The sequence below is a fragment of the Scleropages formosus genome, chromosome 6 (genome assembly GCF_900964775.1).
Source record: "Scleropages formosus chromosome 6, fSclFor1.1, whole genome shotgun sequence".
NCBI classification, from domain to species: Eukaryota; Metazoa; Chordata; class Actinopteri; order Osteoglossiformes; family Osteoglossidae; genus Scleropages; species Scleropages formosus.
In genome coordinates this window covers 34,930,150-34,948,185 of record NC_041811.1, presented here as the reverse complement: position 1 = coordinate 34,948,185, position 18,036 = coordinate 34,930,150, and the positions used below count along the sequence as shown (strand labels likewise).

The following is an 18,036-nucleotide window of genomic DNA, read 5'->3' as shown; positions in this document are numbered from 1 at the left end:
GCTCGCTTTCGGATACGCGGGGAAGCGGCTTTCGCGGAGGGCTACACAAATGACATGTCTCCTGTATTGTCAGCGCGTGGCAGGGTGCGCGGCATCCGGAGAGCAGCGGCCCGCGCTCCGCTGTAATCTAATGGATCGCAGATGTCCCGCTTTTACGTGACGCAGCCCGGTTTGCGCCGTTAGCGGTGCGAAGACGTGGCCTCCCGCGATCGCCAGGCGGTCGCCCGCCCCGGGGAAGGAGCCGTGCGTGTTAGCTGTACTGCGGCGGCGCTGCTCAGTCTCGCGCCGCGCGCGCGCGTGTGCGGAATGTTCCTTCCTCGCGGAGGAGAGCGAGCGCGCCATAGAGAGAGAGAGAGAGAGAGAGAGAGAGAGAGAGAGGGGGGGGGGAGACAGACTGAGACTGCCGATTTTCAGGAAATTACAGCCAAAGTGCACTCAATTTGTTTTCTGACGCACGCGCGCCCGTACAACGTGCTCTTTTATGTTTCTTAGCCTGTGCATAACAGCAGTGCGCCGTCTGCCCTGCTCCTCCTGCTCTAACAGTTCTTCTGATGTGTTGTAATAGCACCTGCTTTGCATAACCTGGCAGGGCAGCTGCATGAAAGCTGTCATTGTTCTGCTGTCTCCTGATTCTTAAAGCCGTGGGCACATTGTTTACGACGCACCTGACTGCTGGAAATACATGTGTACATGTGGAAATGAAGGTGGAGCAGCTGCCTCTGTGTTCTGCTGTTGACTCCACCCCCCCATGTCATGGTGACATACGGAAAACAGCAGTGCGGTGCGCTACCCTTTGGACACTGCGGTGGTGGCGTACTCCAAGGAGCAGTGCCTTTTAATAGTGCTCCGCTGGTTTTTGTGCTTATTTCCCACTGACAGAGTAACATTGTACTTCCATATTATGAAAGTGGTCTAAAACTGGTTTTTGCTGGTAATGGACCAAATTTATATATAGAAAATTCTATAACTTTTTTTTTTTTTTTAAATAAAATATTACAAAAGATGACCAGTGCAAAAATCCACATGAGAATCCACACGGGCTCATGTCGGTCGTAAAAATTTAGGGTTCATGCGGTCGGTGTACTTTTACTTTAATTTGTGTAGCAGATGCTTTTCTCCAAAGCGGCATACATCTCGGAGAAAAATGGAGAGATTGCATTATGGCAGCAGAATGAATTTGAACGGAAGCTGTCTTCTTCCATTGGAAGTCGCTTCTGCATGGGCTTCGCTGGTAGGAAGTGATTTAGGTTTCGATGAGAAACGAACAGAATCCCAGAGAAGGAATTGTCCCTTGCAGGCCTTGCTGCTCCTCAGTGTCTGGAGCTTGACCTGCTCGGGGATTGGCCTCACACCGGATTAACCGCAGGGGAGCGTTGTCCTCTTCGAGCTCACCATCCTTCTTTCAAGTTGTCCTCAAGGCATGAATCTCTCAGGCTTCCCAAGAGGCTCCAGGGCCAGTTTGATTCAACAGGTTGAACCCACATCTTGTCCCGGAGCCTGAATTCACCGCAGTTTTTGTAACATCCCTGCTGAAGACTCGAAGGCATAACCTTATCATTCCCTACAGTTTTTCAACTTTAGTTCTTGTGACTGGTCAGTTATAGCTTTTGGAACTGACACTTTTTCTGTGGCAGGTTTTCTTCTTCTTTTTTTTTTTTTTTTTTTTTTTTTTTGAAACATCATTTCATTTACATCTATTCACTTAGCAGATGCTTTTCTCCAAAGCAACTTGCATTGGATACTGTGTAGTGTTACTAGCCCACACCTATTCACCAAAGTGATTTACACTGCTAGATACACTACTTACGATGGGTCACTCACCCGTACATCAGTGAAACACACTCTCTGTGTCACTCGCGCACTATGGGGGGAACTTGAACAGCATGTCTTTGGACTATGGGAGGAAACCAGAGCACCTGGAGGAAACCCATGGAAACTCCACACAGACTGAGCAGGGGTCAAACCCACGTTCTCTCACACCACCCAGGCACTGTGAGACAGCAGCGCTACTTGCTGTGCCACCGTGCTGCCCAATTTCAAATCGTTTCAAACAGTTGCATGAAATGATGAAAGAAGGTATGTGCTGTCTTAAGCTCCCAATGTGAAATCAACACAGCTGCAACAATATTTTAATGCTCACTAATGTTGAAATGGCAATGACTGTTTCGGTTCTAACCACGGCAAAGTTGTCTTGATGAGATTCTTAATTCTGAGGGCGTTTCTGGCATCTCCTTTTCCCTGGACATGTGAGTGAACCGAGTGCCTGTGCTATGATGCTGAAAGCACATGCGCGTCGTACTATTCCTGGTTTGAGGGCACAGAGTGCTCATTTTTGTGTTTTTTTTTTTTTTTTTTTTTTTGGTGTTCGAAACGAGCTGGTGCCATGTCCATGGCTGTGTGGCAGCGCTGGAAAACCTTAATGGGAGTCTTGTGCATGTTAGTACAGGTCACCAGGATTTTGCTGGCGAATAAGTGGTGTTCTGCAAGATGCAGAAATGGCCTAAAACAAATGGTTTATTAATCATTAAACTGAACAGCCATCTGAAGGAAGTAGTCCCATCTTTCAGGTCTGGGTATGTTTAACTTGTGTAATTAGGCCATAGCAACTAGCTTAAGATTTTTTTTTTTTTTTTTTTTTTTTCACTCCAGATGCCAGCTTTAAAAATAGATTGTTTCCGTATGCGTTTGTCCTGTCTCTGTTTTTTAACCTTGGATGAACAAGATCTTTCTGTGACCTTGGAACATGGCTCGGCTGGTAGAAACGTGCTGTCTTACAGGGTGTTCACACAAGTATGGCAGAAACACTGAGATGATGATGATGATGTAATCTGTTTCAGTTACCGTGGGTTGAAGAAGAGTGATGTTTAAAGGTTTGGGTAACTTGGCTGACTCATCAGTGTACGAGTGGTAATTTCCATGAATGGTGCAATCGGTTGATCGCTGTGGTGCATCAGCAGTACTGGTGGTGTCCTGTGGCGCATTGTGGCTTCCATGGCTTACTTTGTCTTGTAGTAGTGAGTGTTTCATATGCAGGCCCTCGGGGAGTATTTTCACTTGAAATTCACCCAGAATTACCCCCTTTCCCTACTGTCAGCTTTGTACGTAGCCGAGTTGTGGAACTGGTTCCTCAAGGGTATGTCAGTTGGTTATTACTTTACTTTCTGAGTCAAGCAGCATGGTTTGTAATAACTTCTACTTTCTGAAGCTCTTTCATCTTGGCGTGGGATGGTTATCAGTATGTCGGGTATGGTTTGGGTTCACTCTTAAATGTTATAGGCAGAGCTCAGTTTGCTCTCTGGTTCCAGGTCTTGCACACCAAAGTACTGGAAGTCCCCCCCCCCCTCCTCCCTGGATAGTTTTTACAGCACAGAGACAGAGGGGCTCACATACCAGATGTGTTGCATGTTTAGTGTTCAAATGGAAGCAAAATGTCATGTTGGACTGCTGTATATTTAGTGGCTTGCAAAAGTACTCGGAACCTTGACAAAATCACACGTTTTACTGCATAACAAAATGATGCATAAATATTTCTTTCCACCAGTATTGAAACCCTTGAGCTCAGTACTTGGTGCCATCACCTTTGGCAGCAATTGCAACCTGAAGTCTTTTTAGTTAAGTGTCTACCAGTTTTTAACACTGGTTTGCACCGAATATTGATTTCGGGGGTTTTAATACTTATGCGAACAGTGTATGTCAAACTTGTCGGCTTAATTCATTTTCAGTAGGATTATTCTGAATTAAAGTATCACATGGAAAGGAATATTAAAGCAGTAAAATGTCTCATTTTGCCAATGGTCTGAATACTTTTGCAAGCCACTGTATATCATAGTCAGCATAAGTCCTGAATAACAATAGGTGTCTATATTGTTTTCGTCACTGAAGTCGTACTTGCAGATCCTGGAATTGATTCTCTCTCGCTGTTGCGGCTCTCTGCTCTAATTTAAAACAATGTGTTTATAAGTATATAAATGATTTTGGCATTACCATGCCAAAAACTCATCAAAGTTGTCTGACGCCCATCTTGAGCGGGAGCCTGCTAAGTAGCGTGGGCAGGGAGATCATCAGATGGCGTGGCCGTAATCCGTCCAGGTCACGGCTGAATCCCCACGGCTCCTGCGGTGCAGCGCAGAACAGATGGACGTATGGATGGCCATCGCATTGACTGATCCGCATGTGTGAGTGGACTTTGCGGGGGATTTGCTTGTTGTTTGGGATCCGGCTGTACATCAAAGCGGAGGCTGCGTACCGTGCCTGCTCGCTCTCTTTGTCTGCCGCGAGGTGTTGGGGTTGGGGGTGTGTCTCCCTTGCCCGCATGCTGTCACGACGTGTGTGTGCCGCCCTTTATTGTTGGCACTCGCATGCATCTCATAGTGCCTGAGGCGCGACTCTTCGTCCCCAGGCAGCTCGTATTCATTGCTGTTCCGCTCGGCAGAACGTTCAGAGACCAACCAGAGAAGACGGAGCCAGATTGACGGAGCTTTAGGCTCGGCTGCTGGCAGCTGGGCGCTAGCCGAGGGGGTTTGCGATTGTCGCACTGCTGTCATTCTCCCCAGCTTTTCTCACGAAGGGCTCCAGGTAGCAGTACTCTGCCGTGGATTTACACATTTTAACCCATCTTGATGGCAACAGCTTGTTACCGTTGCTTTGGTGAATAAGTGGGGTGGGGGGGACGGGCTTTTAGCGTTGATGATGATTAAGACTTTCCAACAGTGCTGGGAAATGGAGAAACACTGAGATGTTAGTCTGTTTTTTGGCTAATGTTGAAATGATACTGCTGCAGAAAGGGCAGATGTCAGGAAGAAGTAAGGAGAAACCAAGACCCCCCTACACTAAGGGCAGAGGAAGTTGCGCGTGGTACCGATCAGTCATTTGGTTACTAATGCAAATCCCTGAAGTGCTCTGCAACACGTGCAAGGCACTTAAATTGCCTTATGAAACCTCAGCAGCTGAAACCGCCATATGAATTGTAATGTCTGAGAGGAGTGAAGGAAGCTGTAACGTATTTGTGCCGGAGCGTTTACCGTAGTACTTCCTCATTGCGTCTGTGCACAATTACGGAAATGCTGCAACATTTGTGTCATAAAGCCACGAGTTGAGACTGAAAAGGGGTCTGGTGTGAAGGTGTGTTCTGGACACCATGGCCCCTCCAGAACCCCCACTGGGGGAGTAACCAAATTGACTGGAAGGTCATCGCTGCGTAGGTAGAGGCGCTTCAGTAGCGGGCCGTCGGAGGCCTTATCAGCCGGTTTCCCTTTTCTGGAATTTGCAAGAGCTGTGGGGATGGTGAGCTCCCTCACCCTAGAGCGAGGGCGCAGCGGAAGGGGCACTTTCGTGTGAACGGTGTTGCGCAGGTGGCGCTGCACTTTCCGCTCCAATTGCCCTTCATGGTGCTGGACCCCTCCGTTTGTTTTTAAGGTATGTTCCTCTCAGGCATCTTAAGATGCGCTGGCCCAGATGCCAGCACAGCGGATGAGAGGAACTGGCCATTTCCATGTTGTTGAGGAGGCATTTTGCGAAAATAGTCACGAGGCAAAGGGCTTGAGCTCCATAACCTGGTACGTTTTTTGCAGAAAGTTGTGTTCCTTGATCCGTTGGTCAAGTAGGGTTTCGGTAGTCCCTTTCATTCTAGCAGTGCCAGAAATTTCTTTGCACTTCTCTGCAAACTTCCCAATAGGGGCCTGTCTCTTCATCTCCCGTTAAAGATCTTAAAAGATAAGCAGCAGCTGTTGCTTAGAAAAAAAAGCAGATTTCCCTAAATCTCACAGATTATTTTTAGGAGCTTCTGCACATGTGACTTTTTTAGTGTTGCGCACCATTTCCCTGTTTAGAGACTTCTACTTTTCTGCACTGGTTGAGGACATTTGATAGAAGGTGAGTGCTTTTCGGGCTCCTCTGAGAGACTGAGAAAGGTCTAAATTAATTCCAGTTTCAGTCCGGACTGGCTCTTTGTCTTGATGTATGTTAAATGTACGTCCTGATTTACTGGTAGGGAGTCTTTTTTTTTTTTTTTTTTTACTCATTTCATTACTTTTTTTTTTTTAAAACTCTCATTTCCGTTACAGTGCAGCTGGGATATACTGGGATGTGGGAGGAGGATGGGGGCATCTCCACCTCACACACAATGCTCATGTGGTGATTGCCAGGGGTGGCCTGAAAGAAGGAGAATATTTGCTGCTGTTGCTCTTGAGGAGCATGGAGCCCAAAGTGAAAGAAATGAAATGCAGCTGTGGGAGATGCAGAAAACGCCACGCTGATTGTGACCTCTTTCTATTTTAGTCTGTATACAGTAAGGATTACATGCTGTGTTTGAGGTTGTGTGATGTGCAGTGTAGATCGCGGCCACTGTATTGGCTGAAGGAGGCAGCTCGTGCAGAGGAAGTGACATTCCGTATCCTTGTCTCAAGGGTCGCCGTCCAGTGTGTTTGTAATCCATTTGTTTCACCCACATTTCCTCGACTCCCTGAAATATGGCAACTCTATCCTCATCAAGTGGGAACTAACCTGTCACACACCTCACTCATTTGTGTCTGCAGCAGCCCTAAACAATTTGGTTTCCCTGCTTTTTCTTTCCACTACGGTACCAGTGTGGTGGAGCCCTTCCGTCACTTGCTAGCTGTCAGCAGATACCGGTGCAGTGCAGTCAGCACATCTTCTCCTTGTGCTCTTCCTGAGTCGCTTGGTTTCGCTTGCATCTGTGCAGCGGTTGCTGTCGTCGTCCTGCATGCTTGTCCTGTGTTCTTTTCTTCAGAGGTACAGATGCTGGGAGGCCTATTGAGACTGTGCTCCTTAAAAGGGGGGGGGGGTTCCGATTTTCGAACGCCATGTTCTTGGCTGAGTGTGGAATGAATGGGTTTTGTAGTCAAGTCGTGGTGACATAACTGAATACATAAGCTTTTTTAAAATTTATTTTATTTTATTTTAAATTTCTTAATAAAAAGCCCTTCTGTAAACTGGATGGTGATGGTGTGGAGTCTGCCAGGCTACCGTGATGAAGCCGCAGTAATCTGGGCTGGCCTCTGCGGTTCCCCATAGCCTGCTTTGCAACCACAGCCGGTGCGGGACAGGAAGGCAGGACAGCACATGGACAGTTGTACGCAATATGCAGACGTGTGTGTCTAGAACACACCCGCCGTCTCGTCGGTGACGCGCACAGGGGATATGACCAGAATGTGAGTGAATCAGAGGCAGGGGCGGGACTCCCACTCTGAGACACGTGGTAGTGCCACCTGGCAAAACCCCTGCGGTGATGGTCTCCTCCGGTATCAGATGGCTGACACACTTGTGGACTAGTACCGTATAAATGTCAGCAATGCACTCAAGTACCAATGGAAATAATTACACGTCTGTGGAACGAGATTGGTTATTCCTCCCATAGGTATGCTGCACCAGAATCCCATGGTCTGGGGACACAAAGGGTTTGTGGAGATTCCCACAGATGTTACTGCATGTTAGCAGTTGACTGGAACACGACACGTTTTGCATTTTTCTCGTTCAAGTTGATTCTACTTGGATTGTCTGTGGCTGACCGTGGGAAGTGGTACGGCGTGAAATAGCTCAGGTCTGACCACGTGTTGGTTTTCTTCGCTTTGCTCAGCACGTTTCTGCTGAGAGAGTGTTGTCCACAGCACCTTTGCTCAGCCACGGGGGATCTTGCCGGGGTGTCTGTGTGCATGCCTTTGGGGGGGCTCTCTTCTCCAGCGGTGTTCTCCTTCCTTTCCTGTTGGGCAGCTCTTTGTTCCACCCTGACCTTTGCTTTGTCATCTCATCCCATGATCAAATTAGTGTCTGAGCACTTTCGAGGGTCACACTGGTTTACCTGTTAAGGTGGCTTCTGATGCAGTAGAAAACCAGGTGCTTCTCTAGGAAGCACAATAAGACAAAGGACTGGCTCTTTTATTATGCATAAGTAGGGTTTCCTCCACGAAGGCTGGTGAGAAAGCATATTGAAGAATAAGGGGAGCTGCAGGTAGGGATCATCACCATACTTCACCGATACCTGTAGTCTACAAGGACTGGTGGATGCTGGTCTGGAAGAGAAGGGAGTGAAACTGCTGTGGGGGGGCAAAGAACATATATGGGAGGGATTGTTTTCCCCTCCACTGAAGTTGTTTTTCACTGAGATTTTCTGGTGTGATTCCCCCCCCCCCCCCCCCCCCCCCCCCTTTTTTTTTTTCTTCACTTTGCAATGTCACAAACAATAGGTGAGTGCGCGGTAAGGCTCTGGCGGTCCCTGGACAGGGGATTGATGGGCAATCCCTCTGGTAAAGTGCAGAGTCACGGTGATTGTGAGGGCCAGAGTTCCTGGCATTCAAGGCACAGTGAGCAGGGATAGTGGCAGTCCCTTGTTGACTTGCCCCTTTCCAACCTCCTGCCACACCCGGTATTCAGAGTTGGCTGATGCATCTTCGCGACGTCAGCTGCACAGCCATGATGCAGCAGGACGCTGTGTTTCCCTGTGTGTCCTGTGTAGCTTCTTGTGTGCTTCTCTGAGAAGATTTCAGGTTCTGGCCGGCCTGACACCTAACTGCTGGTGGAAGTGGTAAGTCGGTGTGTGCAAACAGGTCAGCGGCTGAAATGAGGTTTCGGGTGGTTCAGAGACACTTCTGTGCTCAGAAGGAACTGTTTGCTGCACACCGAGTTGTTGAGTTAAACGTGCACCTGCAGTGCTCTCAAATATTAGGGTTTTTAGTACTACTCTGTGCCAGCGATGCTGTATGAGTGTGAAAGAGGTTTCCTGATTTCCTGCAGTGTGTCGTTGGCAGGTTGTGTTTCTCGAGTGGGTCGAGGAGTCACATGTTGGGTGCAAAGGTGCGGTGCTGCAGTAATGAGCCACCTAAGAGACAACATGGGCCGGGGCCCTACTGCTGATGAGCACAGCCCCCTTTCAGCCAGTTGCGTTCTTCGTTTACTAACCCAGATGGAGATTTGGGGGGGGGGGTGCATGCCAGGAGTAGCCTGTACCCAGTGGCATGTCGACGCCTTCCTAAGTTCTCTTTCGCTCAAGGGGAAATGAGGCGTGTTTCAGGAAGCAGAGGGGTTTCACTGTAGTTGGAGATGTTGTGCGTCTGTTGTCATGTTGCCATGTGATGCAGCTCAGTCCTCAGAGACCAGTCGAAATTGGGGGGCTAACGATCGATTCAGACAGCTGTCGTTTGGCTTGATAAGATAATCTGGCTCACGTGTGCGGTTTGCTATGGATGTGCAAGTAAACAGAACTGACGTGTGCCGAAACAACGCAGAGCGCAGGGGTTAACGCTGATCTTTTTCTAAATCAATTAATTATCCACAAGTACTTGGGTTTATTATAATTGCACAGTGAGCCATTGATTTGAGTAATTACGAGTAATTAGGACTCTAGCCGCGCTGCTCTACAATTGCTTATGATTTGTAAAAAAAAAAAAAAAAAAATGCTATCTGCAGCATCAACATAATTCATGATTAGTCTTAATCGATAACATTGAAAGTTTGAAACGTTTTTTTTTTTTTTTTTGAAGTCCTAAATCGCAATGTAAAAGAGTTTCCCCTGAATTTCAATTCAGTCGCTGCTCTTAGAAGATCTGCGATTAACGTGCTTCCTGGAAAAGCCGGTTTGTTCATCTGATGCTTTTTCGACTGTTGACCTTGTTGCAGTTTAATGCTCATTTAAACATTTCTTAATGCGGTTTTCATGTGAGGTGCAGCTCTGTACAAATTTCTGACGCTCTGTTGCATGAATAAATGATGCGGGAATTGGAAGCTTAGGTTTCTAACCTGTCGTTGATGTTGCTCAAGTGCATCCAGACTGGTGGTGATCCTCTGAAGACCCCTGTTCCTTTGCAAATGGGTGGGGAACGTCAGCAATGAGCACGTGAATTCTCCCCGTTCTCCAGACCGAATTCTTGCTGAGAGCTCATTGTCTCCGAACATGTCCAGTGTAAAAAGTACAATTGTTAATGTTTTCTCTTCGAGAAGACTGAGCAGATGGGCTTTACGGGTGAATTCGGCCGAGACCCAGCACCGCCGGCTACTGCTAAGGTAGAGCTAGTAGAGATCCGAAATGGTGGGTATAAATAAAAATCAGAAAAAATTACCATATGAAGTTAAATCAGTATTTTAAAAGGGAGGGTAGCGTAGTGGTTAGAGCTGCTGCCTTTGGACCCAAAGGTCGCAGGTCTGAATCTCACCTCCGGCTGTGGTACCGTTGAGCAAGGTACTTACCTCAAATTTCTCCAGTAAAAATTGCCCTGCTGTATAAATAGGTAAATAATTGTAGGTACATTAACATAAGTTACTTTGGAGAAAAGCTTCAGATAAGGGAGTAAACGTAATGTAAAAAGAAAGATCTAACGGTGTTTTTCACTGTTCGGCCGGACATTCATCACAAGGTTTAACTTCTGTTGTGAAACGATACTTGAAAAAGGACTTGTGAAACTTGTCAAGCAACAGTGGCGGATTGCCTGGTAATTCATGCAGTTGTGGAAACCGTGGCTCAGCGGCTCCTCCAAATATTTCATCTCGTTGCAGGCCTTCTTTCGAAAAAGCATTTACTGCAACAGAGGTTACAAATCTAGCAGCTGCTTAAAATGTAACTCGGTGTTTCAGCACCTGCCTGATGCCCAGCTGCTGACTGGAAGCTGATTTACGAGCTTCGCGCACAAGCGGCACCCGAAAGCCCTACGCTTGTAGACACGGCGAATTAACACGCCTGAACAGAGCTGCAGCACGGGGCAAACACGACTGACCTTTCAGTTAAACATGCCCTGCGCACGCAGCCGCCCACGTCCCCAGTCTGAACCGATCGACTTAAGTCTGCAGCGTAATCCGTTCGATGCGACGGCAAACGCTTTGAGCATAACTAGTAAGTGCTTATAAATAGTCTCGTTGGTAACATGTTCTGTCCTGGGTTCATTCCGGCTGCTGATTGTCTGTCTGGCCGGCATTGACCGGGCATTGTCATCTTGACCACCTCCTCAAAGATCGAATCGCTTCTCTGGAGGTGGCTGCGCTGGGTAAATATTTGCCACCTAGTATTGTTCTCTGTGCAATCTGCCCTTCCTGCGGTCTCTCTCAGTGTTTTCTGGCACTGCATTAGCGAAAGCGCACACACCGTAGCGCCTGCCGCTCGCGGCAGCACCTTGTTTTGCCGGAGACGGCCAAGTGACTAAAGAGGAAGTAAAAGACCACGCTTGGTGCTTAATCTCCAGCGACATTTGTCTCTTCTGCTTCCTTATGTATATCTTGGGGGCACCAACGTACTGAAAGGCTCTTGTTTATTTCTGAGAATGCTTGAGGTCCGTTTGAGCGGGACTGCCCTGCCGACACACATGTGTTCAAGGAACAACAGGAAACAAATTTGTCGTTGGAGGAAAGCGAAAACGGTCATCCTGCGAACTTCCTCGTCGTTGGTCTCCAAACACGTGGGCTGACGTGAGTTTTACTGTGACTCCGGTGCTGTGTGTCTCGGTGGGAAGGTGAAGTTGATGTGAGCATTTCCTGTTTGATTGGGAAGAACCCAGACTGAGCTGGAGGAAAGAAAAAAAGATGAACGTCCAGCATCATCAGCAAATGTCCTCACTTTTCTTCTTTTGAACTAAGCACCTGGAAGATGATGCAGAACTAAATATTGCAAAGTAATAAATAGTGCTGCATGTGGATGTCCCTTGGATGGGGTGTCCTACTGTCCTCCTCTTGCTCAGCAGGTGGCGTCATGGTTGGAGCTGCTGCTGCTGCTTAGGTCCAGATTTCCAGGGATTGACTCGCGCTGCACTGCCCTTGAGCACGGTAATGCTGCAGTAAAAATAATGATGAGCAGGATAAATGGGTAGAAACACTGTAGAATTGTAAGTCATTTTGGCTTAGTAAGGATTAAAATACTGTGTAAGACAGGCAAATGACTAAGATGTACCCACTGGTACAACAGGGTACTTTTTACCAAACCACTTTGGGATTCAACAGCAGTTTGGCTTCCCAGGTACAGGTCAGTAGTTGTATCTACTGTAATTCCTGGTGTCCCCCATTGAGGACACATGTGTACAATGAATGGCAGTGCTGCTGTGTGTATGAAAGTGCATAACAAACTTGGTGTTAACAGAATTTCCTGGTGTATAATGGTTAATTTGTCCAAGCAGTGTGTATAAATTGAAAAATTGCCACAGTCACTTTCAGTAATCGGTGGACATAAATGGAATGGTGACCTGTGTGTGTATACTGTGATATGAGTGTTAAATGGTGATGTTTTACTGGGGACTTGGGATTAGGAGAAAATTTAGTTTTTTCCCTCCAGATGCCTGCGCTGCCAGCCGTGTGCAGGAATGTGCTCTCAGAGGAGCCCCTTCTGATACCGTGCCCCCAGCTTCTTGCTTCCTGCAAGGGTGGGCTGGGCTTCTTGAGCCTGTTCCCTATTAGGGTTAGTGGGGAAGGGGGGGAAGCGATCGGTGGGGGTCCGGAATGCCCAAGACCTGCTCTGCCAGCTCTGCACGACACGGCAGCCTTTCCTCCTGGGACAGCAGAGCCACGCAGGTCCTGTCTGGGAATGTGGGATAGCTGGTGCAGTGTTTTTGCCCCACCGCCAGCCTTCAACACTGTCCATTAGTGGTCAGCATCCCCCAGAGAGCCGAAGCAGTGAGCTTTATATGAGCTCTGAACTTGTCCTCGAGGTTCGGTTGGACTGGTGGAGCTCCTTCCAATGGGCTGGGCTGCTGTGCCCTTCCTGCCCCTTCCTGTTCCTCTTCCCAGCTCCTCTCCCTTAAGGCTCACGGTTTGGTTGCCACTTGACCCGTTACCTTTAAAACGGTGGGGCAGCCGCCACTTCCTGAAGCCACAGCCTTGTTGACATGTGGGTGTCAGGCTCCTAAACGTGCCATTGGAGCCGGTGTGAAATGGACTCTCGGCTGCGAAGTGAGTTTGCCGGACGTAGGAAAGCGGAAGGCCGCGCCTCGGCCTTTTGGCGCTGGACTCAACAGCACGTGTCAAGATCTGAACTCTTATCTCCTACGGCAAGAAAGCGAGATGGGGGGGGGGGGGTTCGAGCCAGAGGGATGGTTGAGTGGCAGAAGAGCCAGGCCATGAAGAATGATAAAGCAGGCAGGCAACGGGTGGGGGATGGGCAGCTGCCGAGCACCAAGAGGGAACTGTGTGTTCTGTTCGCTGCGGCCGTAGAACAGTTTGTGCGTACTGCGGGAAAAAATCAGAAAAGCGTGTGTGTGTGTATTGGGGGGGGTGGATTTCGGCTGCGTGTGAATTTCACTGATGTGAGAGTGCCAGAGGCTCGCGTTCCGCAGTGTCATGGAGAACGCCGGGAACAGGACCCTAAACTATTAGCTCAGCTGCTTTTTGGGAAAGGTGCTAGTTTGTGCGAAATCTGTTTTTCTAATGGGTCGATTTGGGGGTTGGGACTTAGGGCTGTTTGTCTTATTGTCTCCTAATAGGACAATCCCCACATTTGAACCCCTCTCCTTCTGGAGTGGTGATGAGCAAAGCGCTTACCACATTCGGCTCTGCAGTACTGGCATGAAGTACTCTTAGAAGGTTGTTTGGATGAAGGTGTCAGCGACTCGAATATCATCACAGCCTATGAGTGTGGAGCACTTCAGTATTTTGTCAACGTAATTTTTACTACTTAATTTACTCGTCTAGCTGGATCTTTTCTCCAAAGTGACTTCCATTGCTGGAGGTTTCTTAACTCTGTAGCCGGGTAACTTAGTGGAGCGACTCAGGATAAGTACCTCACTCCAGGGTACTGCAGCAGAAGCTGGCATTTGAACCTGTGACCTTACATTTATATTTATTCATTTATCTGACACTTTTCTCAAAAGTGATTTACTGTGCTAATATATTGATAGTTATTTACCCATCTATACAGCTGCTTAGTTTTACAGGAGCAATGTAGGGTAAGTACCTTGCTCAAGGGAACCTCAGCTAGAAGAGAGAGTTGAACCTGCAACCTTTGGGGCCAAAGACAGCAGCTCTAACTATCACCCTACCAGATGTGAAGGCAGCAGCTCTATCGCTCAGTGCTGCTCCGCGCTCCACCTCCACGCTCGTCCCAGTAGCCGCACGGTCACCTGCGTTCACCACCCCCGCCTTTTAGAGCTTCTTTATGGGAAGCGCTGAAATTCTCCAGTCTTCCTCCGATCCGCAAAGGATCAACCATTTCTTTTATAACACGTGCGTTTCTTTATCAGGTGTAACCGTGAAGCATTACGCGGTTGCCGTGAGCCCCGCTGGCTGCTGCGCTCGTTGTGTCGCTCTGTGATCGTCTCCATTGCCGCATCGACCTGCGCGCACGGCCCAGCTCGTACACACTCTGCTTTGTGCGTGCGCTTTCCTGGCTCTGCTAGCCTGGGGGAGGGGGTTGACTGCTGTGTGTATGGGTGTCATTGCCTGCCCCCGTCAGGTGGGCTCCTTTACACTCATGCGGCTCTTCCTTCTCCTCCTCCACCTTCATCAGGCCACACGCAGCCTGCAGTTACCACCCCCCGCCTCCCCTGGAGCATCTCTCCTTCCCCCTTATGATCTTTCCTTCCCATTATCCTTGTAGGTGTCCTTCTCTCTCATAAACTCCTGCTTTCTCTCGCTTTTCCCTCCCCCACCCCGCCGCTATTTTTTCCTCTATTCAAGCTGTAGGCTGTCTGACCTAAATCTGTGCAGGGAGGTGGAGGGGCGGCCAGATGAAAGGCAATGATGTTGGTGACAAATTAGCATGTCACTTAATGGAATTCAACCCTGAGATTTGTGTGTGCGTGCACGTACGCATGTGTAAAAGGGACTTAAATGAGAGGTAGAAAAGATGAGTGAGGGGGTCAGCATGGAAAAGGAAGCGCAGGAGAACTATGGCAATGTGGGGCCACCGTAAGTGTCCTTATTACTGTTAAGTGGTGTTAATGAAGTAATAAAGTGATAATTACCGCTGACAGTGGTGTAAAACTGTGTGCGGTGCTGCTCCTCTGCTCCTGGGGGGTTTGGGCCTGCAGGGTGACCATTTTTGAACCCCCATCTGGAGCTGGGTGTGACCATTGTAGAAGTAATACCCTGGTAACAGGAGCAGTGGCCTTATCGGTAACAACAGTTTTTTTTTTTTTTTTTTTTTTTTTTTGTGTGTCACTCCTTGGTATGAAATGGATATAGATGTGTGTTGTGTCTCTTGTTCTTCTGCTCAGTGTCTTCACTGTCAGGGGGAGGGGTGTTCCTCACTCACTGGGGGGGTTCATGTTGCTGCCCCCACCCCGAACACCGTACTTACTGTGGTCCCTTGGGCTGTGGATGTGGGTCTGGTGTGAGCATAACGGTTGACAGTGAACACGAATGAAACATGTGATGCCGATCAGTGGTGTCTCCTGGGGTAGTTTGGTAGTGTTGTGCTTACAGCTTCTGTGTTTGGACCCAAAGGTCACAGGTTTGCTCTCCAGCTCTAGTGCCCTTGAACAAGGTATTTACCCTAAATTTGCTCCAGAAAAATTACCCAGCTGTATCAATGGGTAAATAAATGTAAGTACATTAACGTTATAAGTCGCTTTAGAGAAAAGCTTCAGCTAAGGAAGTAAATGTAATGTAAAAAGAAAGATCTAACAGGGTGTTTTTCCATTCTTCTCCTGGACATTCATCACAAGGTTTAACTTCTGTTTTGAAACAGTACTTGGAAAAAGAACTCCAGCTCTATTTCCTCTTTTAAAGGAACGATTGTAATTATCCACAGTGGGTGGCATTTTGCCCTTTGCCCCATTGTGTGTGTGTGCGTGCGTGTGTGTGCGCGTGTGTGCATGCATGTGTGTGTGCGCGCGCGCGCACAGATACGCACACGTGTGGAGGCGACGTGTCCCCAAGTTGGGCTCCCTGCCACTCCAGCACACATTGCAGTTTGTTTTTGTTCATCGTAATTGTGGTTGTAACGTCTCTTCTCTGCATTTCCGTGAGCAGAGGACTGGTGTGATGCGCAGACCGTGTTGATCAACGTTGATCACAGGATTCTCCTCCCAAGGGTGGCATGTGCCAGCTGCACACCCAGAGTAATGTTTGGCGCCATGTTGCTGGTAGCAGTGAGGAAAGAGCGTTGTAACGGCACCCAACTTCCTTCAGTTTGCTCTCTGTCACTGTGTGCTTTGGCCCTCTTTGGCTGCCTTGTTTAATCTCTGTGTGTAACGGTGAACTCTTCACTTCCCCATCCGTTCTCCCAGACCGCCTGCCGGGTAAGGAGCTCTGGGGCGACCTGCCGACCCCTACGCCCCTCCGATGAACCCCATCAACTCCATGAAACCTGCCCTGCCTCCAACGCCACACAGGTCAGTGTCTCACCACAGCCCCCCCCCCCGCATCCTTCTCCTCAGCTTGTTTACCTCATCTGTCTGCCCGCGTCCCCAACGCTCCGCACAACACGCTCTGGTAGATATACCACATGCACACATACGCAGCGCTTGCGCTTCTGGGATGTGGGGGGTGTGACTGTGTGTGTGAGCAGAGTTGACGATGTTCTCAAAACTCACCTGAACTAGACGGGTTCCTGCTGGCAGTTCGAAGAGAAGTGGCGGCTGGTGCCACACGGCTGTGCCCTTCTGGACATTTAGTACCACCAGATACTTTGCTCCAGCCAAAGGTCCCACTTGGGCTTCTTCTGAAACTTGTGTTTGAAGCACTTGGCTATCGACTGGTCTCCAGCTCTTCTCTGAGCTTTGTCGATGTGATGCGGGAGGAGAAAGGAGCCCCGGTTAAAGAGCAGCCTGCTGGGGCGGAGTAAAGCGGGGTTTCCTATGGGGGGGGGCACTGGGGTGCGTGTGTATCTGCCCAACAAAGACGACAGCGTTTTCGCTTCATTTTACTACAGTCTGCATGTCTGTTTCGTGCCCCTCTGCCGCAGCAGGGTCCTGTGCCTGTCTGCCCAGTGGGTGGCGGAGGAGCGCCTCCATTTTCAGGCTCCCAGAGCCAGACCTGTGGGCGCCTGGCAGCCGCTGGGAAACGGTTTATTGGGTTAGTGTCTGAGACAATGTGGCCGACCGTGTCTGGGCTTCCCGATGCTGCATGGCGACACATGCGCACTCACACACGCACAATCTCTTGGCATCTGATGATGTCATCATTGCCGCTTTCCTGATTTTTGGTCTGCTAGGGTCCTCCTCCAGCTCCGGCTCCTCTGACTCATGACCCCCCGCCGTCATTCCCTCCGGACCTTCTCTGTACTTTGTGTTTCTCTCTCAGAGCACTTGTCAACAGTCTCTCGGGAACTCGCCACAGCTTATGTCGTAGCCGTGCTAATTATAGACGCTAATTGCGAAGAGCAAGCACAGACCTGCTTCATGTGGTACGCACTGCGCGGGAACACTTGTGAGCCTGCACATACACGCACAGCACCTGGCCCAGTCCCGTTTATCCATCTCAAAATGACAGTGGCGTCTCCATGGAAACCTGGTGACGAGTGCTGCATTTCGACATTTGGCTGTGAGTGACAAATACACCCTGCAACATGTCAGCCTGAGTGGGAAAGTGCAGCCGATGGACGTGGTAAGATGGGTAAAAGCACATGGCATTGGAAGCACTGACATCCACAGTACAGACCAAACACAAAGCGTGTGCGATTGCGTGTATGTTCCTCCATCCCACTCTCAGCATAGTCTGTAGGTGGGATTTGTTGGAACAGTTTATAATGAGGCTCCGTATCCATGTGTATTTCTTTGTGTGTGTGTGTGTGTGTTCCCACAGCGACGGCTCCTATCCATATGACCCTGTCTCCTGGCAGCAAGGCACCAATCAGCCCGCAGGTTCCCTCTCCGTGGTAACCACCGTCTGGGGGGTGACCAATCCATCGCCTAGCCAGGTGAGTCCAGCCACGGCCCTGGCGCCCCAACCGGTGACCCTCTTGTGAACATCCTCCAGGTGTCCTCCTTTGCAGCGCAAGTTTTTCACTCTCATATCGGTGTCTGCGGAAAAACTCGATATTTTAACGTGGGTTATAAATCAAGTTAACGTAGTGTATTTTACTCAGTGAATTCAGGTTTAGTACCTGGCTTTAGAACGTAGTACCTCCTCCCCCTCCCCCATTGTTCTGCATACCTTGTTACCTGCGGTGAT

At 48.9% G+C, this 18,036-nt stretch overlaps 1 protein-coding gene across 3 annotated transcripts in view; it reads left to right on the top strand.

Moving 5' to 3' along the window:
• The window catches only part of zmiz2 (zinc finger, MIZ-type containing 2), a 31,267-nt gene that overhangs the window by 1,150 nt on the left and 12,081 nt on the right, over positions 1-18,036 (top strand). For 2 of the 3 annotated variants that reach the window (XM_018750949.2, XM_029253264.1), the window contains exons 2-3: positions 16,152-16,256; positions 17,668-17,782. In XM_018750949.2, coding sequence (XP_018606465.2) covers positions 16,207-16,256; positions 17,668-17,782 — 165 coding nt within the window. In that variant the 5' untranslated portion in view covers positions 16,152-16,206. Of the gene's footprint in view, positions 1-4,367; positions 4,576-16,151; positions 16,257-17,667; positions 17,783-18,036 lie in introns of those variants that run through there. The other variant, XM_029253265.1, reaches the window with a different exon arrangement.